Raw genomic sequence first — 25,727 nt, forward strand, 5'->3', positions numbered from 1 at the left:
ACATGGTAGAGTAAAATAAGAGTTAAATATGTTTGAGGCAAAACATAGTTTCCTCTACAAAGAAGTAATAGCTTATGGAACAACTCATGCACAACAGAAAAGTTTTCTGTGCAGTCGGAATGATCACATTGCTGAAGTGTGTTAAGTAAAGCATCAGTATCATAAGTCAGCTGAAGTATTATATTCAAACAGTAATGGATGAAAAAGATATAATGATGGAAGTTACAGAGTAAAGTAGAACCAAACTATGGTTGGTTAAATCAAAAGTAGATGCTTTAAAAAAAACAAAAAAAAAACGAAAAAACAACAACATCGTTTTCTGTCAAGAAGTATTTGGAGGCAAAAACCCAGTCATCTACTGTATTAATAAGGATTGCTTGTTAATTGAAACTCAATACCAGTGAGTGGTGCATACAAGAAGCATAGAGAGAGAGAGAGCCAACACTGGATAATCAAATGCCAGATTGTAATAAATATGTTGGTGAAAATGAAGTAAAAGCATTATGAGATATAGGATGCAGCAGTGGATAAATACCAAAAGAAAAAGAACATTTATGTATACTAATTGATAGAACTATCTAATGATTTCCAGTTGCTAATGTGAAGTTAGATATCAAACTTTGCTGATGAAATTGAAATCATATATGGTATGAAATTCATGTATGCATGGCTGGGTTATATGCAATATTCTGCAGTTATAACAAGCAGAAAAGAGAAAAAAAATCATTAAAAGTTCCAAAGAAAAGAACAGAAGTTATTGATGTCAACAAATTTAAAAAATTACTGAAAGAAATTGAATGTACCAATATTAATTCAACTTGAAGGTTTTTCTGAATTACAATAATTTTTTTCTCTCATCTCCTTCCTTTTTCACCTTTTATATATTATTTGTGTACAAGCTACATTTATCTATCATATTTACTTCAATGTAAGAACTAAGTATTCATGTATTTGTATTATGTGGTGGTGTTATTTTGGGTGTGGTTTTAGGTTGCAGCATGTAATATATTACCTTTTGCCCTCTATACTGGTGAATCTACTTGAAGTGATGATGCAAGTTGTATGATAATGAAGATAGATAGTGAAGAGATGAAATGACAGGAGATAAGTTGAGGATGTTGCACGTTGGTATGATGTATGTGAGGTAGAGTAGACATAAAGATTAGTAAATAAATGAGCAAAAATGAAAACGATCAAGTGAAGGTGTAATGATAATTTAGTAACACTTGCTTTCAGAGAAAAGTGTTCTATTATACATGTTTGACATCTTGAAATTTATAACACAATATACCTGAAGAATAAAATTACATTGTGCAACATTATTTAATGAATTACACTTTTAAGGTTTTCTTTTTCACTTTCAGTCACCAGTAAGAGGTTTCTGGCAGGTTATCCCAAGTGACTACCACTTTACAGCTCTTGGAATTATCCTTTTCATATCCATAATGTTTTTACTCTTAGCCAGATGGTTTACCAGGTAAGATAATAAATGAAATATTTTATAAATACCATAAAAGAAATTTCTCAGAGAAGCTCTGACAAGAAAAGGTCCACCTTTCAAAAGTGTTCAGGTTATAGGGTTTTATATTGTTTTCTTTAATTGATTTTTTTGAACCTACACATTTTCTAAACATTACAATTAAAGAGGTATAATTATTACTTTTCAAATAATTTATACTTATATAATTTGCAATTTTAATTAGACAAAAATGTCTTTCACTAATGTTTAGCCCTATTATCAATATATTTTAAACAGACCTCAACAAATACCAGATATCAGGTCCTCTAGGTAACTAAAAATTTCATTGTGGCTCTTAGAATTTTCTCCAGTTTTATTCATGCATACAGGTGTGCTAAGTAGAAATTGAATCTAGAATAATTCTAGACTTTTGGAAGTCTGGAACTATTTTTGCATTCTTCATGCTGTTTTGTTTTTCTTTTTTCTCCCAATTCAACCAATCAGTGCATTTGTTTAGACTCAGACAGAACCAAAGGTAGTTAGTTCAGTCAATACTATCAATGTTGTTGGTATCATGTGATCATTAGCGTGCACTCATTGCTGTGAAAGTAAATAAATATACACTTGTGTCTTGACTATCTATGCTGGTCTAGGAGATAGCAAACAATCATGGATAACATCCCACTAGATAGCCCATTGATTAATCTAAATAAAATTTTTCAATATTTTCAAGTTCCTTGTTTTCAGTCAGTAACATATTATTGTTGTTTAATCAATTATTATGAAAAGCTGCGAAAGTCATCACAATCAAAATCACATAATTTTAGGGAGGATTTTTCAGAGGGAGGCTGTACAATTTTTTTCCAAATGGGATTATGAGTATTCCTTGAATCACTACATTTTTTGCTTCCAATTTTGCTTGAATAAAAAGTGAAAATTTGCTCATACAGCTGTATGTGTTTCAAACTAGGGGTTGCCACCTCTTCCCCTACAACTAATCACAAAAGCCAAGTAAGCCAAGATTGGTCATCCACACTCAGTGTCTTTGAATTGCCTATTTCCATTTTAGTTTAACTTAATTGTTATCATATATGTAAGTAGCTCCTAAATTTTTAGCACTTTTTCTGCTATAAACACAGAAGTGCATCAATGCCTTAAAAAAATTGCACAAATCTGTGCTTAGGAATTATTACAAAAAAAGCCTTTGTTAAAACAGGCTGAAGATACCAATTATTTGTAGAAAAGAGGAAATGCATGTCTGGGTGACACCATGACACAACCTGAACATGCATTTGCAGTTAAAGGGGGCCCTCCTTTCAGCATAGAACAATGGATAACAGTTGAAGTTGAGTAAAATCTATAAGGAGCCTTATTTTGTATGATTTCAATCACTAATCAAATAAAGCTAACCAAGTTACAGATATTGTGTATTCCTGTCTTAACAGCTGAAAATAAAACAGCAGAATTGTGATTTGAACATACACTAGATCCTGGATGTGATAACTCCAGATATCATGCAACACCTGAACGTTTGAAACTAAAGGTAATTGCTGAGTGACAATTTCTACAAAACATGTAAATTGTTGTCTAAACTTGTAATGGCACAATTATTTTGAGAAGGATTGCAGATAATGAAGATGCTGATAATTGAGACACTAATGTAGCTCCATTTCTCATAACAAACAATAGTGAAATTAGGTTAGACACATCTGGCTTCTGAGTTTTGGGCCAGCTCCTAAATCTGAAGATATTTGTCGAGGCCTGATTTGAGGGTAGGTTTTGTGCATTATAAGAAATTTAAAAAACTGGTTTCATTTAAAATAAACCATTTGTTTAATAGCAAATTGCCATTCAGCAATTATGTATTTTGTAGATATGAAAAAACATGCTAAATGTGTATTTTTCTCTTAAGAGGTAATTTCTCTTAAATATAACACTTACAGAAATAGTATATACATTATTTGATTTAAACTTTGAAATACATGCATTTGTTGTGAATCCATTTATTTTTAATTGTCAGTACAAATTAGTTTGCAGATTTTATAATTTACCAATATTTATTTAGTTGCGTTAACCCTTTCGCTACAGTCAGGTCAAAGTGTGCATATCATGACTTTTTAGAGAAATACATTCAAAATTAATTAAACTGCCTTTTTATATGTGAATGTAGGTAATAAATCACACTTTATTATCATATAAGTTTTAACCTTATAATGAGATATTTCTTTTAAAATACCTCAATCTCCATTCTTCTTTAATATATTTATCATCCTTCTGAAAAGTATATAATTTAACATAAACTACTCTTTAGGATAGAGATATTACTCAGGCAAAGCATAATTTTTATAGCCTCCAGTTTTATTTGTTTATACAGATACGACATAAAGTGTTTGTACCCTTGCATCATGAGTAGTTTTTTCCTCATAACTTACAAACTATCATGACTAGGATAATGAAAGTATGGTATATTGTAAATATTATACTAACATACATCTACATAATTTTTTTTATGTAAATTGAACGACAAATAAACTGTTTATAAACAAATAACCAAACATGGGAGGGGCAGAAAGTGTTCATGTGTCTACTTTAATGGTTAGCTGTGAATTACTTGGTGCAATCTTTCCTCATAGCCGTCCTTGATCGTTTGACAGTACTCGACTGGTATTTTCTTCCATTCTTCTTTACAGAAGGCTTCCAACTCTTGCAAGTTTTTTGGATAGTGCCGATGAACCCTGGTTTTCAACTCATGCCAAACGTTTTCAATTGGGTTGAGATCGGGTGACTGCGATAGCCACTCCAAAATGCTTATATGGTTCCTCTGCAACCAGGATTGCACATATGTCAATGTGTGCTTAGGGTCATTATCGTGCTGGAAGATCCAATGATGCCCAAGCCCCAAGTTCCGAGCATCATTCTTGATATAAGTGCCTAATATATCAATGTACTCTTCTTTTTTTCATGATTCCGTTGACGCGGTGAAGGCTGCCTACACCAAAAGAGCTGAAGGAATCCCATAGCATGATCGAGCCACCTCTGTGTTTAATTGTAGGGACAGTTTTCTTTGGAGGATTTCGTTCCTTCTTCTTACAGAAAATATAGTGAACATCATTGTGGCTGAAAAGCTCGATTTTAGTCTCGTCTGACCAAAGAATACTCTTCCAATAGATAAAGGGTTTGTCTACATGCTTTCTTGCATACCTCAATCATGCTTCTAAATGAACAGGCTTTAAATATGGAGTTCTACGAGGATGGCATGCTTTGAATCCAGAAGAGCGTAACATGTTCGTAACTGCAGAGGTGCTTACTTCAACCCCAGTTTCCCTTACCAGTTTCTGTATGTTATTACGTGTTAAATGAGGGTTTCTACTAACTTCTCTGAGAACCTTCCTCTTGGTTCTCTGGAATTTAGGTGGGGCGTCCGGAAAGAGGGAGGTTAGCAGTTTATCCTGTAAGTTTAAACTTGGAAATTATGCTTGAGCAGTAGATTTGTGCACATTAAGTTGTGTAGCAATACTGGAAAGAGACAAACAAGACTTGTATTTTACAATAATTCGGGTTTTTAAATCACTGGACAGTCGTTTCCTGTTCGCCATGATGACCAAGTAGATAATGACGGAGATGGCGCTAAATTGCTGGAAGTACATGTTTTGCTGGCTAAATTCCAATAATTATGAACCCAGTGTCTTGTTCTAGAATGGTATAATGTAGTTTATATTTTCCAAACTAAACAAAATTTTTACGGGAATATCAGTTTTTTCACACGTTCTGAACTGTACGAACACTTTCTGCTCCTCCTATTTTTGGTTATTTGTTTATAAACAGTTTATTTGTTGTTTAATTTACATAAAACTTTATGTAGATGTGTGTTAGTATAATATTTATAATACATTATACTTCTATTAGCCTACTCATGGTACTTTTTAAGTTATGAGCAAAAAACCACTCTGGACACAGGGGTACGAACACTTTCTGTTGTAACTGTAGAGCTACAAACTAGAAAATCAAACACAGTTGCCAATAATTCTCTCTGACATTTAAATATTATATTGTTTTGAACAAAGAAAGCCAACCTTTTGACTTGTCAAATTATGTGTTATATGTTGTTTTCTATATAGAGAATTGGCTAACTCCCACTTGAGAACTTTTTTCACTGTATTGACATCAGCAAGCATAGCTGAATTTTTAATTGCCCTTATCACAAAGTTAGAAAGCCAAAAATTGTGATAGTTATAAGACACTGTTCTGCATGTTATTATTATGTGCTATTAGTTTTATTATTTAATGAAATAAAAATATTTAGTACTACCATTAATATAAAATAGTAGGCTTAAGTTTCATCAATATGCAGGTGAGTACTGTATTTCTTGTTTTTCATGTGTATTCTTTATTTATTATTATAAGAGTAATAAAATATAAAAATTAAAAACTTAAGTTAGATGAGGTTGGATTAGGTAAGAAAATGGAAAATAATAATAATAAAAATTATTCACAAGGTATGCCTACAGCAGCTCATGAATTACATAAGTTGATATGGTAAACTCAGCCACACATTTGCCAAGAGATTTACAACTTGTGTGGCAGTATTATTGATTAGATATGGTTCAAAGAGAAATAATTAAATATTAAAAGATGTATACTGTTATAAGCTATTTAGAACAAACAGTTGTAGTTTTCTGTTACAATTTTTGGTCATTCTAGAAAGAAAAAAGGTAATTTATTTTACATTCTTCATGGTGGTTACACCATTAGTAAAAATGATCCAATGCATATAGAACTAGGTAGAGAAAATAATAAATAAAATATAAAACTTTATTAGAAAATGAAATTTGACAATTTTCAGAGGAAGGAAAATATTTTAATCTTAATATTAAAAGTACTTCATGCTTAGAGTAGTCAACACTCTAACTCTGTATATTTATGGACAAGATATTGGTAAAAATACTTAAGTAAAAAATTTAATTTTTTGTGTACAAAATATTTTCAGTGCTTACTGAAAGCTTGATCAATTTTTGAAGATACAAAAATGTATAAAAAGTTATAATATGAAAACTGATGGTCACTTTGGGGTCACAAGATTGTGTAATCCAACAAGCCCATAAAGAGAAGGTTAAAGAAAGATAAAATAAGTAGAGAAATTTAACAATTAGTTTACTAACTTCTAGCATGATAAGCAATGTATGCTTTGAATTTTTAATTTTTTAGATATATTAATCTTTTTTTTTCCAAAGGTTAAAACCAACAATGAACCGAAAAGACAGGAGAAATTTACTGGAGAAAAGAGATTATGTTCAAAATATTGTTAAAGATAAAAAAGTAAGTAGATATGGGTGGATACCATATTGGCCTTGTTTTTATGTGAAATGACAAACTTATAACTAGTACTATTAGGGTAATGTAATCATTTGTTTTTAATTATGTTGGCAATAACCCAATGGTGTACTATGGTGTGAGTATTATAACAGTGTATGCAGAGATGAATCCATTTTAATTTGCATGAAGGGAGAAGTAGAAGAAAGGCCTGTAAGATAAATATACATTATTACTGATGAGCTTTTATAATGCTTGAAGTGAAAAATAAATTAATCAAGTTCAGAAATTTACTCATCAACATACCAGACTCCAGATCAACTTGTGTATGATATGTTGTGGAACACACTTCACACTTTCAGCTGCAGGTAAACTATAAATGTGACCATCAGTTTCACTATTTGTTAAGCTGTAACCAAATTTTTGTCAGAATTTCTGAATTAAGGATGGCTATGACTGAATCTATGGGGTCATTTAATTCATAAAGAAATGGAAAATATTTGCAAAACTAATTGTTTAATAAACATGGTATTAGAAGTTTTTAAAGAGAAAAATTGAAAAAAAAATCAGTAGATCTCTAAATCCCAGAAGTTGTTTAAAAATTAATTTTACCTAAATATACCATGTGCTTTGAAGATTCAGTTGCAACTGACTAAAATAAAATTTCACATATTCTTAGTGATTGAAAATAAGCTTATCTTACTTGCTTATTTTTTCAAATATAGATATATTTGGTAAATGAGAAAATGTTTTGACATAATAATAATAATCTTCATATGTTTCACACCAGAGTTCACAAATATTAACTTCATCCAATGGCTAACTTCTTTATGATTGGTTTGGTCTGCTAATGTAAATCTCACTATACATTACCTATATAAACCACAACTTTGAATTTTAAGAAAGGAAAACAAAATATTAATCTGATGTTAAATAAGCTTGTGGTATTTTTTAAACAGTTAAAACTGATTTTTGCACAAGTATTACAAGATTCAAAAATAACAACAGTTACCAAGAAATTTGTAAAAGATTCTGTATTTGAAACTTATCTGAGTTTTTAGTTTATAAATTAGTGATACTGGGCAAGTTTTAAATAAAACAAGTGCAATCTTATTACATAAAAAGAAGAAAATGAAGCATATGTGCTCATGTGGACAAGACAACAGTGTGTGATCTATTAGGTGGTGTTTAGTCCCACAGCTTTCACTCTATCAGGATTGATCTCTTCATAACCAAGACACAATTTTCTCACATATAGTTTTTTTCTCCAAAACCTCCTGATAGAACTGAACTAAAAAAGTAAGTTTAATTCAAGGAGTAATTTCTGTTTCTAGTTCTCTCACAATGTTGGTCAACTATAACATACAGAGATCATCAGTTTGGCCAGTAAAGGATATTACAGTTAGTGATTTGTTTTACACAAATGCTATTTGTTACTATGATATTCTCTTGGAGAGAGCAGACTTTATGTGATAAACAAAGAAATAAAGCAACTGTTTGCTGGACCATGAGTGCTAAAACTGTCACTTACTTTAAATTGATAAATAGTACATAACACAATACAAAAATAAAACAGTCCTTTAACACTCAAGTACATGAAACACCTTTTAACACAGAATACAAATATAATTGTTTAAATTTACAATATCAATGCACAAGTACATAAAAATGAAAAAGACTAACTAAAAATAAGAAAAGAAATAACCAAAATGCAAAGATACCCTTTACACTTTAATAAGAGTCCAACAAGGTTAATCACAGAACCAGAAATATAAAAAACAAAAGGCAGAATAAAACCTTTTAATAATTATCATATGTTCTTCACATCTAACAATCATTGTAACCTGCTTCCACTTTGTGGCTGTGCTACTCTCTGTTATTTTTGCAAGACAATGGTAATGCACACTCCACATTCTCCAGTCTGGCTTCTTTCCTATACTATGATCTAGTAGTCACATAGACAGTGCCTGAATCAGGTAAGAAAGGAATGGGGTCAAGGCTTCAACAGGCTCTTACAAAGTGAGGTTGGCTCAAGTTATTTGATACTAAGGTCTTCTTTGACTGTTAGCCTTTTCCAGTGCTTTCATTGTCTTTTCTTAGATACTTTCTTCTGCTTAAAATTGTTTAACAGTTTTAACATGAAATACAATGTTTCCCCCATGCAGGTGGAACCTTCCATTTTCCCCTTTACATTTACTGGGAGCATTTTCATGGTTAAAAACTGTATTCTGTAATGAGACAATGTTAAAAAAGTATAAAGTAAAACTGTTAGTTCATTAAAAATGTTTCAAACTGCATTATTGAATAGATTTGTATCTAAGCCATTATCTGTGAATTTCATGTAATACTGATAATTTTACCAAATCATTAATATTTCAGTATGATAAAGTTCAGATATTTTCTGTACTGTGCTTATGAAAAAACATCTGTGAAACTGTATTTTTAATTTTTTCTAAACAAAGTATGAATCTTTTTTAATAAATGTGCTTCATATGTTTTTGTGTGTAGTGTGTACACTGTAGCTGATATGTTATAAGACCAACATACTGGAGTGTTTAGTGTGGACTAATCTTGTTGGACTTAAGTTGCTCCTATATTGTTGGCTTGTACAACAGTTACCACATTAGAACATTCATTTTTTTCAGTGTCCAATCATATCTCTTCTTCTATCGATGTGCTGGCATTCTCAGTTGTTGTTGGGTGAATTAATGTATGCATCAACCCTTTACATACTCTTGGGGACACTGGAAAACTTGTGATGGAGGAACATACATAACAATCACAGTTAGCATTGCTTCCTATCCAAATATGAGCAGGTTTGGTGAACAGCTTGTAGATTTCTGTTCTATTGCTTACTTTGCCATCATCACATGTGACAATTGTTCATCCTAGTTGGTTTCATTGGGGTCTACAAATTTTTCATGCATTTTCTTGGTAATATGTGTTACTCATTCTGTCAAACTATAATATTGGACTTAGTGAACAGTTAGCTGTTGATGTTTGTTCCCTGATACATATGGACTTCAATTTATGATATGAATTCATTATAATGGTCTCTGTTAACGTATTGAGGAAAGGATTAAGCTTTGGCTCATTTTGTAAAATAGCCAATGATAATGAGAATGTATTAATGATCTATAGCAGTCTCTGGGAGTAGACTAGTGATATCTAGTGCTATCATCTGTTGAGGAGATTCCCCAGTTCTTTGTTGACATGTGCCCTGTCTGGCTGATTTTTCCTTTCAAGGCACACATTGTACAGCACTCACACTAGTGCTGAAGATTCCAACTCACTTGTAGCCAGAAGAACAATGTTAGCACTAGTACAGTTTTATGCCTTGGTACCCTCCAGCTGCACAAATCATGGAGTATTCTTTGCCACTTACTCTTAAGACTATTAACCACAGTACTGTAAGAGCATCACACATCATGGTTTGGTGCAGCATATCTTCTTGGACTTATTACTGCTCTTACAGGTGCCATAGGTTATGGGTATCTATACTACACTCTTCTACTAGTGTTGGTTGGGCTTGACCTTGATGGACAGCAAGAAGTACACATTGTAGATAAGGGTCCTTCAGTTGCTCAGTCTGGAACTTTTGAAGTGTTTACTTTGGCATCCATTGGCCAGCAGAGTATTCTTTTTCAACATTTACTCTCATGGAATTGGCCATGCTTTCAACTCCCAAATAGTGTCCAGTTCATGAATTGACAAAGTCTTATCATTCTACAAGATATTTTGTTAATGTTTCTGTGTTGTGAACTAAATATATAGCAGCTATATTATTGTGATATCATTATCCAATATGCTATCATTCAATTCATTGAAACGTTATACTTCCTAATTATAAACTTGATACCATAATAGTTATGGCATTAGTGCTTTACATAGACAACCACTGCAAACAGCTATATCTTTAATATACAGCAACCTAATCTGTGAGTCTTGAATATCTAACTAGCATATGTAATTACACATTTTACTCTGTCTTACAACTACAGTAATACTACTGTGACCCAATATTGCTGGCATCAGCATCCAATAAAACTCACAATTTTGACAGGGATAAATGAGCACTGGAACATCCACTATCACAAGATTTAGGGATTGGAATGCTTGATAACATTTCTCACTCCATCCAAAATGTTTATAAATTTGAGTGAGAACTGCCAATGATACAATTATTTTTGAGAAGTTGACAACCAATTGTCTATATATGATTAAAAGCATAAAAAACTACATACTTCTTGCTTTGTCGTAGGTTTCGGCTAATCTCTAATTGCAGCTGTCTCAGCTTGTTCTATCAAGACTTCATCCTTCCTGTAATGTAACCAATAAACTCTGCCTCTGTGCTTATGAGCAAATATTTTCTTGCTTTCAGTTTCAGGTCTGTTTTTTGCATCTACTTAAATACCATCTTCTCAGACCTGGACTCAAAAGTGCAGCCAAGAACCACAACATTGTCTTTGTAGAGCAGACATCTCTCCTGTTGCATTCACTAGAGCATAACTTCCATCAGCTACTTGAAAGTAGCTGGTGTACTGCAAAATTTAAATGGCATGATACAGAATTTAGACAAGTGTTCTCTTTTGCTAGAAGCAGTGTTAGACCTACTTTCATCATCCATTTCAACTAGCCAGTATCTTTATGCAGACCTAAGTTGTTGAAGCAACAGGATTTTTCTAGTGTGTTAAATGAAAGCCATCAACATGAGTTACCGTGAAGATGAACAAACCCTGTCTAAAGATTTATAACTCCATTTTCTAGCATTCTTTATACATTTATGCTTACAACACTTTTAGTGCTTCAAGGAAGCCAACATAGTGGTTACTGTAAACTATGTCAATATGGTACTGGGTCATTTGTGTATTTTTCAAACAAATCACTGTTTTCACTGCATTGTTCCAAGTTGTCAGCATAATCCTCAATAAATGATGTCAGGTGTGTTCGTATCTTCATATTTGCTTATGGTTATGGTGCAACAGACACAACCCTACCATTACCATTAGCACCTTTATCTCTGTACCTACAACTGATTTCATCATCAAGCTTGATAGCCAGTTGTCCATAATTACAAAGAAACATTTTGAATAATTCCTTTCCAGATGTATAACTCAGCCAGTGCTGCTTGCATTTTGGACAGGAAAGCAGTTTATCTCATGTGACCTTTATAAGCATAATACTTGCTACAGATGTATTATACTTCATTTGGATTAAACCAGAGTACCAGATGTGAACATGGAGGTACTGTTATTCCCTCCACTATATACACTTATGAAATTCACTGTTCCTGGGCTAAATGTGGTCAGTATTTGATTACTTTTCTGTTAAGCATCAGCTCACCCTTTACACAGACAGAACAAACAGATATAACAGTACGTTCATCTCCATGATTTTAATTCCATATCTGAGATTGGTAATAACTACCTTCATTCTGTGAGCAACACCTATACTGAGTTATAGATCCATCTCTCCTCTAACTTCTAATCCATCACCATTTGTCAGAAAAAAATCAAATTTATTGGCCATATTGATGGTCTCACTTCAAGGGCTTGAAATACCATGAGATCCACCAGGTGTCCTTGATTCTCTTGTGTCTACCAGGAACTCAATCTCTTGCTTTTGTACCTTTATAATCATGTAGGAAGCTCCACCCTAATCTGACAAAGCTGGACTTACCATTAAACATTTTGGCACAAGTCAAAAGCCAAGCCTGACTTGGATTGCATCAGTTTTATGAAGTGTTAACCACCTTATCTGCTGATCATCACTGATCATTTTGAACTTACTGATTTGATATCCAGTACCCATAACATTGTTTACTTTGCTACTTGGCAGGGTATTAGCATTATGATTTGGATGGCATCTGCCAATCCAGTGGTTGAAACAGATATGTTTGCTTTTTCTCCTGTTCAGAAAAGTATGGGCACTTTTTTCACCTGTACTCCATTAGTCCACAAAGAAAGCAAACACTATACTCTTCTTATGATGTATAGAACAATCATCCATGACTACAGCATTTATCCTGTGGGTAGACCTTGCAGCATCATGTATCTTATGAACAAACCTTTTTATAGCATTTACTCCAGAGTATCTTGCTATGGTATCTACCCTATGGACAGACCTGCATAGCACTTTTCTTTCACTGGAGACCTGTGTAGCTGCAGCAAAGTGTTGTTGTTTGTATGAACCTTTCATTTCTGAAAGGAGCATCACCATATGCTTTATGGTCTTCTCTTATGGGTCCTTGTTGTCTCACCTGCTCAGGAAACAACTTTGATTAGTAGAGGTCATCCACCAATGACACATATAGCCTTTATCCACTAGTTGATACTGGTTTAGATTAGAGCTGGGATTGGGTTGTTCTTACTGGCAACAACCTAAAAATTCTGTATAGACTTCCTCCACATGGTACTGAATTTATCAGGCATCATTCCACCTTGATGACCCTCTTCTGCTGAGACCAATGTTTAGGGATATTGTCTGCTCCAATGATATGGGTAATCTGGAAATAAACAAATATCCCTGTGTCTGCAATTAAAAAACTGACCAATTTCATGGATCTTCATATCATGGGCAAAAGCCTTAGTCCATTAAATGGCTTCTCCTGGGCTCAACACATCTTTTCTGCAGTTATATTTGTCTGCTAAATTCTTCCTCTTGGCCATGATTACTTCTGTATGTATAATAAATCATTCTCATTTTAAAAGTTTTCCTTTATATTTGACTAAAGAGGTTCAGCAAGGGCAAGTACACACATTGTCAAGACAGAAACTCTGTAATAGATACTTGTCTCAGAACTAAAATTTCTCCTTCCTATCTACTTTTGGTATTTTCAGGTGAAGTGACTTGTGCACAAGTATCAAAGATAGATTTGTTAATAACCACATGGTTAATAGGAATTTTTTAAAATAGTCTATACTTGAAAACTTGAGTGTGAAATAATAAGGCTGAATAAGTTTTTAATGAAACAAACACAGTCTCTGTTACTAAACAAAAAGAAATGCAGTGTATGTATTTTCACAGGCAGAATCACAGTCAGTTATTTTTTAGTTGGTGTTTAGCCCCATAGCTTTCACTCTTTCAGAATTGTTTTCTCCTGAACCAAAACATTTTGATCTCAGTTTTTTTTTTCTCCAAGATCTTCTAATAGAACTAAACAAAGAAAGCACTCTTGAATTCAACAGGTAAACTTGGTTTCTTTGTCTAGTCAACAGTGTTACCTTGTGACCCTTGTTCTTTTACAGCAGTGGTTATCTGTAATATACAGACATCTTTATTTCAGCTAATTGGTGATCTTCTCAACATAGATGCTATTTGTTATTGCAAAATCCTCTTGATCAAAATAAATGTTATCTACTATAAAGAACAAAAATATAAAGAAACTGCAATTATTTTGGGGACCACATGTTTATGCTTAAACTGCAAAGAAACTAGGTAAATGAAAAAAATTGAAAATCCCTATATCACTAAAGCTTGTAGAAAACATAGGATGTGTTTGCATGCATATTCTGTTGAAAAAATTAAAGCCTACAAAGATGTGATCTTTTTCATATTTTTTACTCCATTCTGTAAAAATGCTTACCCAATGAAAAGTTAAAATTTAAAAACTATATTAGAAATGTAGTAATGAATTACTTTACTGTAGGATGATATGTATCTATATATTTTTGGTCAATGAATTCAGTGAGTTTGTAAAGACATTCAGAATAATTTTCTCTTTGAGAATAAAAGACTTTACCACTTATGAGGTATTTCAAAATATTGAATATTTTGCTACTTATGCAGTAAAATGCATTTAAGATTTTGTTATTTTAATTTATTTTATGATAAATTAGTTTGTCTTTTCTATAAGCAGTATTTTTTTTTCTCATTTCAGCATCATCTTTATCAGGAGTACTTGGAGCAAAGTATAACAGAACAAGATCTCTAAAGTAACTTTATTCTTAAAGCCAAAGATAATATTTTCTAAGCCCAAAATCAAAGATATAGGACATTAAACAGCTTTCTTCAGAAATTTTAAAGACCATTATCAATTACTGCTATTTCATCTCACTTGTTAAAATTTATCCAACATTGTTTAAGCTGTTATATGTAGCTCTAAAACAGATTTAATATGTTCTGACTTTAGTGATTCAGTGCTGTTAAATTGAAATATTTAAATAGTTTGGATTTTTTCAAGTAGAAAAGAAAATAACACCTAAATGTTTTTAGTGACTATGTATTTTGTTATCTTTCAGATTTAAAACAATGATTTAGAAATGTTTAGTGGATAAAAGATTTATGGACTGTTAGTTAATTTTAATAACATATATTTTTTCTGATACTGAATTTTCTTTTACATATTTTGTCTTTTAATATTTTACATAGATTTGTTCTAAGAAGGTGCCAAACCGTATATTTATTTTTAGTATTTATTACATGTGATTTCATTCATACAATATGGTTTGTTCATTCATCTGCTGGAAATAATAAAAAAAAGTTATTTAAGCAAACTTGATTTCCTCAAATTAACCTAAACTTATAATGGAAAAATAATAATTACCAGAGTGTTGGAAATCTTTTCCAATTACAAGCTTTTTATCCCCAGTTATCAACTTGACATACTCGTAAACTAAATCAGGATAAGAAACTTTCTAAAAATAAAATTAAAGACTTGAAATTTATAATAACTTATAATGGTAGTTTTTTTTCATTATGGCAGTTTACAAAAATGATCAGTTAATGACATGGTTTATAAGTTATTGTGCCTTTATGCTTGAAGTGATATTAAAAATATCTTACATTCAGATATGCAAGTATACGTTGTAGCATCCTACTTCTTCAACTTTATTGCAATGAGTTAGGATCATAAGATCCACAGAGATACAAATTAAGAATTCAGTGAAATGCTTTTGTGTAATCAGACAAAATTGCAAAAGTATGAGAAATTAAAGCAATAATATTTTTCTATGTCTGAAATAAAAATATACATCAGTAAAATCACTTCTAATCAATTAATTTATTTTTTGTGTCAGGGACTGGATGCACATGTACTTTAAAAAAATTAAAGGTATTGTAAAAAATCATGTGGACTGCTCCTACTTTATGTATGTTTCGGAGAAGACATTTTGGACTCTGAGGGGTTAATTGAGAAGCGTTCTGTATCTACAGGCAGTAGTAAAGCAGTCCTGAGAGAAGGCTTTAAAAGAATGGTGATACCTGATTAGCTGTGAAAAGGTTGATTGAGTCTTGTTTTTCTAAATCAGTATATGAGTCTGAACCTTTAAAAGGGAATTGAATACTGTTGAGTTTTGATTATATAAGCTTATTATATTTCTTTAATCTGGTTTTATTGTTTTTAGTTCAAATTGTTTCTTTGCTCTGGGTCTTTGTAGCTATCACATAGACATGTGGTCGAGAAAACCATTCATTTGATTTTATTCTATTTCCTTTCTCTCTCTATTGTTCTCCAGATACAATACTTGATCTGCCCCAAGGAGACTTTACTGTAGTGTGGCATATTGTGCAAGAACGTTAGTAACAGCACTATCCTTTGCTGACTGAATAGATGACATCTAAAGGCTATATGATCTTTAATTTGCTGAATGAGCACTAGTCATTTGGTATCACTAGTCTTCACGGGTAAATTCAGTGTTTCTTCTTAAGTAAGGAAAGTTTGATTCACTATATTTTCTATCTTTCTGAGTTGTCATTGGACAGAAAATCTTCTGAAGGAAAGAAAACTTTTTGATTCATTGATCCTGTAGCACGTGACCGTCCTATGTCCAACACAAGTATATATGTTATTATTGTTTTCACTATCAATAAAGATTGTTTTCCACTTAATACAACATGTTTAGTCTGTTTATTTTATTAACTTAAAACTCAACCAGTTCAGGTAAATTGAACTTTCTTCTGTAGTTATTCTGATTGTGTTTTGTTAATTCTTTCTATGCAAGTTAGGTTGATGTAACCAATCTTATAACCACAAAGTAATTGTCAGTTTCCATATTATAACATTTAATATATTTTTGTATCTTTAAGAAATTTATCAAACATTCAGTAAATATTACAAATCTTTTGTGGCAGGACCTCTGTGAGTTGTTATTGGAATATTTCAATATATTTATTTCACCATATGGCTGAATGGTACAAATGACATCACATAGATACAAATGACTTGCAGGCTTTTACAAAGCACTATGGATGTTGCCAGAGCTGAGTTACAAAAGATGTTAAAGAATTGGATCACAAGACTTTTGGAGAGTACATTGTGTTCTCCAGTGGTAAATGTCAGAAGAAAGGAAGGTACACCAAGATTCTGTACTGATTTTAGATAGGTGATTAAGATAAGTTCCATTACAAGGAGCATATGTAAGGGGTCTGTAGGTTTGTACATTAAACCTTTCAAGTTAGACAATGAGACCAGACCTGAGACTCCTTTTAACACAAGATGGGGTCTACACAGACTTTATATAATGCCATTTGGTCTGTGTAATCCACAGTTTCCTTGATTTCAAATTGTATAACTGTCAGTTGAGGGCAACTCTTCCAAGATAACTTCAACATTACAGCATTTATTAAAAGGGAGATGCACTTCAGATGGAATGATGAATGTGTGCAAACATTCCATTTACTGAACTTTTCTCTTATAGAAACCCTAGTGTTAGCTTATCCACAGCAAGATTGTGAGTTTCTGCTAGAAACTGTGCTAGTGATGCTGGAATAGAAACAGTGTCATTGCAATTGCAGGTCAAGATTGAGTATATAATTATGTAGACTAGTCATATGCTTAAATCTCCTGAATGCAGATACTGAACAATAAAGAAAGGTCTATTTGGAGTTATCTTTGCAAAACATGTTTGGCACTACTTACCTGCTAGAAAATGCATTGTTCAAGTAATCTATGTACTTTATCCTCCTCCCCTGAATGGATGATAACACACTAGATAGTAACATTGTAGGAGCATTATTTAATCATATTTTACCACCTAGCCCTGCAACGTCTGTTCATTTGATGTCCTGATTGTGTACACAGTGTGGGAGTTGACTTCATTTTGCCATACTAACACTAAATCATATATTTGGAGATTCTACTTGTAGATTTATTCCATAATTAATGTTTCAGGAGCTTTGAGAAGAGTAAATGAACAACCTAGATCTAACATGGACACTCTTTGCTGCATAGCATAGTAAAACTTGACTGGCTAAGGTTAGGTAATGTACCATGGATTCACCTAACCAACTAATGGTACTTGTACAAACAGTTATAAATACAAAAAGGTGTGCTGTAATATTACTATCAACCAACAATCCTTGATTCTCAGCCTGTGCTGCAGTTAGATGTCCTTATCACTCTGTGGCAAGACTTGCTCTATATTCTGCACAATTCAAAAACCATAGAACATCAAGATGTTACTTGCAATTATGCTAACATTCAGTGGTGGTTCTGGTTACATTTAGGTTAGGATGCTCAGCCTTGTTGTCAACACTGTATTGTGTGTGTCACCCAAATAAAAAGTCTACCAAAAAAAGTAAACTCTACTACAAAATTGTTGATATTTCTCTGCAGAGAATACCCCTAAATATTGGTGTTCCACCCCCCAGGAGATAGAATGAAGTCACCTGTACATGTTGGTCATTTATTTTAAAAAAATAAGCCAACACCTATCAACTGTTCAAAGTTTTTCACACATTGTCATGCAAAGTGTTGGATGTTGTGAAGATGTACACTTTACCTTATGATCTGTAAGGTGATGCAGAGTGTGAAACATATGTTTGCTAAAATTTGCTAACCCAACTGGGATGAACACTTATCTATAACATTATAGCATTTCATACATCTGAATAGAGATTAAAAGGTTTTTCATAGAATATACTCATGTTTGTGTGAGTTTTGCTCTGTGTAAATGTCACGTATGGTCTTATACCAAAAAGGGATTTTTCACAAGTGCAAGAATATTTTGAGCAGTGAAAAGGTTTTTGTTGATTGAAATGTGTGAGTTTGCACTTCAACAACTATGAAGCTGCCATACAGTAAAATAGGTGCTGTGATAAAATGGCAAAGGAATGAACATACCAAGTGTAAACTTTGTTTGGTTTTCGTATGTGTCAGCAGCATGAAACTTCTTGATTCCATACTACTGGTACAGGACCTCATCTTCTTCTCTAACAAGCTGGGCCAGTAGTCCAGAGTCACATAAAAGCTTGTGGTCTGAGATAGCAAGTTCTGATTTTTCTTTTTGTTATGGTTATGTTTACTGTTCATATATTATTTCTTTTTTGTTTAGCTTAGCAATTAATTTTGGTTGCATTAAAGTACTAACTTATCTACTATCTGATTGCAGCAGTTTTGAGTACGTATGTATGAATTATGAAACTGACACCAGTTCTCCTAGGGGTGAAATATATTATTTAAATCTATGACAAAAGCTAGTCACATATGAGATGTAATCTTGGTCTCACAACTGAATAACAGCCCTGACATGAGCTTCAACAAGTTAATTTATGAAGCACAGCTAAAATGTTATTGCTGATTGTTACTCAGTCACTGTTGTTGATCTTGTAATTGTTTAAGTACAGAATATTGCTATTTTGGACTTGGGTGTTTTCTTCTCCTGGTTTGTTTTTTATATTATTTTCTTGATGAAATTAATTATTAACCTTGATATGTATGTTGTATTGTTCATTAATGACAGTGTCAAGTCCTAACAAGACATGTATTTATTAAGTACATTTTCGATGGGAAACTTTATGCTCCAACTGTTTGAAAGTTTCATTTTGGATATTTGTGGTTGCTCTTTTAAAACAGTTTTTGTTTGTTGTTGTTCAACCCTGATGGTAATTCTGGTTTGTTTGTTTTAGGTCATTACATTGGCATCCCTAACAGGGACCCTTTATTTTAAGCTAATAATGTAATAGAGATGGATGTATACAGAAATACAAGTATATGAATAGATACATATCTGTGGTCATACGTGAACTGATCTGTTACATAATGGACAAAACTATAAAGCCACATATGAATGGAAATAAAGGATTTGAAGGTGCAATATACCTGTTATTTTCATTAATATTTGTGAGAGAATGTTTTAGTTTCAACAATGAAACATTCAGCAGGAAGTGAATTTCAGTAGAAAAAGAAAAATTAGAGAGACACAACATCTGAGAGAAAATGCAGTTTCGTCTGTTGTCTTTTTGGTAAGAGTAATGCAAAATATTTTGATTGATGGAAATGAATTGCTTGAGTACATGATATTACCAGCAGGATGTGAAATTCACAGACATTGGTTTTAAATTTCATAACAAATATAACTTGGTGTATCAAGTGTTTTACTTTGTTTAAATTTAATATTTTCAATGATACAGATTCAGCTATTTGTTAACATTGGTGCACTACAAGATTCATGAAAATGCAAGCAGTGAGTGTACTAGAAGGGAGGTAGTAAAACTGTAAATCACTCCAGAGTAATTACTAAACTTGTAGACAAACTCAAGAAGGACAATATAAACATTATGAGCTGTAGTGACCAAAAGCAAGTGTTTGTATTACCTTAACCTGAGTAATCTTATATGTGTACTAACTAATTTAGCCATTTCTCAACCCTATTTCTTTCCTACTGGGGCTAGGCACTGTTTGCTTAACAATCAGAAAGTAGTAAAAGGAATTGGTCTGGGTCATAGTATGGCAATGAGGGGCAACATGGCTATTAAGGTGTTGGTCAGTTGGAAACTCAGTGAGGAATGTGGATTAAGAACGTGGCATCATCTAGGTTTGCCATGATAGCTTCTGGGTTGCCCATAGGTTCAAAGTTTAACCTTATCATAAGATTTCTCTTCAAGAAGTCTATGTAGAAGTGACTTAAGATGTCCTTCTCTTTCACTTTTCTTGATGTCATTGTAGTCTTATCTTCACCAAATGGTTTTAGCTCTATTAGGTCTTCATCTTTGACAGAGCCACTGTCTTTTGGTTCTGTGTCTATGATGTCATAACATCATTGCCCATCTGAGCCTCAATAGCTGCACATGTTAGGTCTTATTTTTTCTCAAAATACCTTTTCAACTTATTTGTATGGTAGATTTTGGTCTTTCTATCCACTTTTACTTTACAATTCATATGATGACTACTTTCTGTACTTCAAAAGGTCCTTTTCACCCCAGGGTGAGTTTGTTGTTATACATAGGTAACAGAACCAAGGCATTCTATCCTTAATGTTATTGTCATAGAAGTTCTTCTGACTGTCTTGAGCTTGCATACAAACTCTCTTGAGTAAGTTGATAGGTCTTCTCCAGTTGGTTTCTGAAGTCTAACACATAATGGTATGTGTCTCTTCTTCTCCTGTCAGTAGTTCTTTCAATATTTGCATCATACCATGTGTTGTCTACTGTACAGCATTGGGTAAAAGTCCTGTACTCGCTTGTAGAACTTCTTGGTAAGCAAATAATACTGTCTGTAGGTACCTGTCCCAATCATGTGGTCTTTCCTTGCACATCTTCTTTAACATGCTCTTTAAGCCTCTAATGACTCTCACAAAGTCCATTATATCTGGGGTTGTATGGGATGGTAAATAATTGCCTTGTGTTGGTGAGTCTACACCTCAGTTTTGAAATAAAGTGGGTCCCTCTTTCACTCAATATTTTTTGGTAGATCTACTCTACAGAACAAATCCAGGAGGGCTTCTGCTACTCTACATCTCTATCTTCAGCAGTATTATAGATTCTGGATAACATGTCTCATAGTCAACTACTGTCAGCACATACCAGCTGAAGTTCTAAGATACAGATGCTAGTGGTACAATCAACTTCACAGCTACTTTGCTGAATGGCTTTTGTACAAAAGATATCTCACCTCTGGCATCTTGGTTACCCTCCCTCTAGATATTCTCCTTTGACATATGTCACATGACTTGCAGAATCTGGTCATATTTCTGATGACCCTCAGCCAATGGAAATTTCTTGTAATTTTGCCTACTATCTTCTTTTCTCCAATTAACTCATGAGATAGCTTTAACACTTTATTCCAGTATTCTGTTGATAATATGATCCATTTAACTTTCTCAGTATTACTGCTTTGATATATTTGATACAGCGCTCCCTTCTAGTCTTCTTTTTTAAAGTCCCTTTCCCCTTTTTTCTCCTTGGCTTTCTCTCTGGCACTGTCTACAAGTTTCTGTCTTGCTTACTTTTTTTGATGACTGTATATACCTCATATCAGTCACCAAGTCATAGATGAGTGTCTCCATACAATGGCCTCGAGATCTCCTACATAATTTGAAGACTCCACCTTTATTTTTGCTATGGAAAACCTTTTCATTGTTCCATCAATCAGCACGCAAAGATGTATTTTGCCCATCATCTGGTATTCGAATAGATACAAGACTGGTTCTTACCGCTGCACTCAATGTCTCATAATACGTGTTACTTATTATAATTTTATTTCAGAAGAGTCTCCGTTTTTATCACATTATGTACGTTACGTATTACTACTTCAAATAACCGGAATTTTAATTCAAGCGTAGTAGTTAATTAAATGTTAATGTGTATTAAATTTATCTTATTTGCCACCAAGATTGATACACACAATTTTCTTTTCTAACACAAATGTATCTTAATATTCAAACATAAAAAATATAATTTTAAATAACGGCTACTATTTAGTTATTACAAATGATGGTTTATATACAACAGTTTTACAAACTTACGGATAACACAGTCTTATATTCGGTCTAGAACTAAATATTTTATCTATGATCTAACTCCACGCCGAGCCAGTTAATTCTGATTGATTTTGTTGCACCTCACTTAATGTAGCTTGCTGCTGTTTCTTGATTGGCCTCATACCGGGTACAAGCTGATTCCTTACAGCAAAGATATTTAATGTCCTCCCAGAAATTCTAACCTCTGAATTAATTCACTGAACTTGTACGGTTTTTAATATTCGCAATCTATAACGTTCCTGGTCCAATGCTGTAGTTTTCTGATTAATAGAAGTTAATCACAATTATAACTTCCTAAGCCTAGTGACTGTACCTGTCTCTAGGCTAGCCGCCTTTTATAAGAATCATATGAGTTTGTAGAAATTTCAGCAAAATTCTCGCGTGCTTTCGTCAAACGAGTATTATTGATTTTTCACTTTCAAGAACCGCTACAAGTTTCGAGAACAGGCGGGACTTGCGCAATATACAGTTAAGAATATATGTCACTTGCAAAAAGAAAACTATATAAAAACAAGCATAGGTATTATAATAAACGTATAACAATAAATCCGTTGCACAGGATTGCAGAATTTCTCACTGTACCATTCTATAACAAGTATAGCATCTCTGCTTTCTGTTGAGATTGCTGCTGTTGCTGGTTGGTGACTGCCTTGCACTCAGGCCCGCCATGGTCAGATGGATAAGGCACTGGACTCGTAATCCGAGGGCCGCAGGTTCGAATCCCCGTCACACCAAACATGCTCGCCCTTTCAACCATGTGGACGTTATAATGTAATGGTCAATCCCACTATTCCTTGGTAAAATATTAGTCCAAGAGTTGGCGATGGGTGGTGGTGACTAGCTTCTTTCCCTCTAGTCTTACAGTGCTAAATTAGGGAGGATTAGTGCAGATAGCCCTTGTTTTGCTTTGCAGGTAATTCAAAACAAACAAATCAAACCAAAGCCTTGCATTCACTTGCTCTGTGCCTCATTTTATAATATGTATATATCTAACAAAGTTATATTGAGTCTTTCTACTAATCAATTAGCAGCTGAATGGTTTCAATTTTTGTAACATCTAACAACTTCCAAACTTCCTTCATTAACATAGAAACGAAGTTAATACCTTTAACTGTCAGTAAATTCTGTGGTATACCTTGTCTAGCTACTATGTTATCTACAAATGCTTTACCCATTGTTTCTGCTTTTTTATCAGGCAAGCGTATTGCCTCTGGAAATCTAGTTAAGTAATCTGCGACTACTAACACTTATTTATTCCTTGCATGGAATGTAGGCAATGGACCTAAGATATCAATAGCTACTAATTGAAAAAGACATGGTTAAACTTAACATTCCTTGTAAGAGGGTGTTCTTAAAGTGCGAACTTTCGTCTTTGACTCTCAATGCATAAATTGCAATAATCTTTAATGTCTTTTTGAAAAGTTAACCAAATTAACCTTTTATTAATTCTACTGTATGGTTTTGCAAACGATAAATGCACTGAAAATGATATGTGATATATTTTCATAATTTTAAACTATGTGTTACAACTGTCTGTAATGACCTGTCGTTATCAATTCTTTTACATATCTGATTCTAACGTGTATTCTGTCTTCTTCCTGTAATACTTTTTGTAAGTTATTTATCAACTCATCTTTCTTTTGTTTATTAATCACATGATCTAAATCCCAAATTAATTCTAACTTGTTTTCATTTTCTGTTTTTACTTTTATTTTGTTAATAATAATCTTTTAATTCAGCTTCAGTATTCCCTACTCTAATTCTACTCAGAGTATCTACATTAGAATGCTTTCCATCTGGTCTCTGCGCTATAGGTTTATGGTCATTCACCACTATTCCGTATTTAACTTTATATTTACGACCATAAGAGTCTCATTCTCCTACAAATATATATCAATACTTTTCTAACAACGTTATTAAACCTTGTAGGTTCAACTAATACTTCTTCATTACATTTAAAGTCATCTATCCTAGCTTCAAAAATGAAATGATTTCTCGTAGGTAGTTCAGTTACTTTAAATAGCACTATGTATCAATATTTTTACTTTTTCTTGTTCCTGGGCAGAAAGTGTTATTACCCAATTGCTTATGCCTAAAGTAAATGGAAAAGACCTATTTTTCTCTTCAAATTTTGCTTTTGTGACCTGGGTAATGGAATTTTCAAATTTACCCATTTTCCAGAACATTCCAGGTAGATTCAGTGCCGAGTAGCTGATAGAGAAACTTCTCGAACTTACAAGAACTTTCTAGAATGTTGTAGAACTTGCAAGAATTTTCAAGAACCTTTTTAGAAAATTCTAGAACTTCACTTTAGTTCCAGCTGCCTAAGTAAACACATAAACCTATCCAAAGAGGCTTTGGACCACAAATAAAGATGATCCTGGAGTGCACAAAATTCCCCAAGAAACTCGAAAGGAAAGGAAAAAAAAGCTTGGAGCATCTTTGTCGCTGTGGTTCGGGACTTCTTGGGCAATCACGAGGCCGAAAATAACTACAGCAAAATGGGCTGCAGGATGTCCCTGAAAGTCCATATCCTTGATGCTCATCTTGATAAATTCAAGGAGAGAATGGGAGCATACTCAGAGGAGAAAGGCGAGCGCTTCCACTAAGATATATTGAACTTTGAACGCTGCTACCAAGGAGCGGAAAACGAAAACATAATGGGAGATTATGTTTGGGGGCTGATACGTGGAAGTAATTTTGTATGTCAAAAATTTTACTTACTGAGCTACAATGAAATGCTACTTATATCAAATGCGTTATTTGTGATTAAGTGATTAAGTTAAAGTATTAAATTTTCTTTAAAGATGTATAATTCAAGATTTTTATATAGCTGCTATAAACATGCATAACATTTGACTAACTTTCAAGTAGTTTAAAACACACCTGGCATTAAAAAAAAATGAGTTGTAACATTTCTAGTAACTATTGTAGATTAAAATGGAAGTAGAAACTCAGGTTACACTGAGTATAAACACCAATATTTAACCAAAAAGAAAAAGATAAGTTTGAAAATCTTTGGATCTCACGATAGGAAATATGAATTTCATTTTATTTTGCAAGAAATCATACATTATCTAGTTACACTGTTTAATGTATAACTAATAATGTCTTTAATAGTTTTCCTTTCATCACAGTTGTCAAATGTGGATAGGCAATTAACTCTAATAATCTGTATAATCAGCCGTCAAAGAGCATTAATCAGTGTCACATAAAGCATTTAATCAATCAAAAATATGATTAAATTGATTAGCTGCATG

The 25,727-nt window shown here is 33.0% G+C and overlaps 1 protein-coding gene across 4 annotated transcripts in view; it reads left to right on the forward strand.

The window, feature by feature from the left end:
• The window catches only part of LOC143226068 (uncharacterized), a 101,816-nt gene extending 86,552 nt beyond the window's left edge, over window positions 1-15,264 (forward strand). For all 4 annotated transcript variants that reach the window (XM_076456518.1, XM_076456534.1, XM_076456526.1 and 1 more), the window contains 3 exons: window positions 1,365-1,477; window positions 6,691-6,775; window positions 14,649-15,264. In XM_076456518.1, coding sequence (XP_076312633.1) covers window positions 1,365-1,477; window positions 6,691-6,775; window positions 14,649-14,702 — 252 coding nt within the window. In that variant the 3' untranslated portion in view covers window positions 14,703-15,264. The remainder of the gene's footprint in view (window positions 1-1,364; window positions 1,478-6,690; window positions 6,776-14,648) is intronic.
• The last annotated feature ends 10,463 nt before the right edge of the window (window positions 15,265-25,727 follow it).

Source organism: Tachypleus tridentatus, chromosome 1, assembly GCF_004210375.1.
Source record: "Tachypleus tridentatus isolate NWPU-2018 chromosome 1, ASM421037v1, whole genome shotgun sequence".
NCBI lineage: Eukaryota > Metazoa > Arthropoda > Merostomata > Xiphosura > Limulidae > Tachypleus > Tachypleus tridentatus.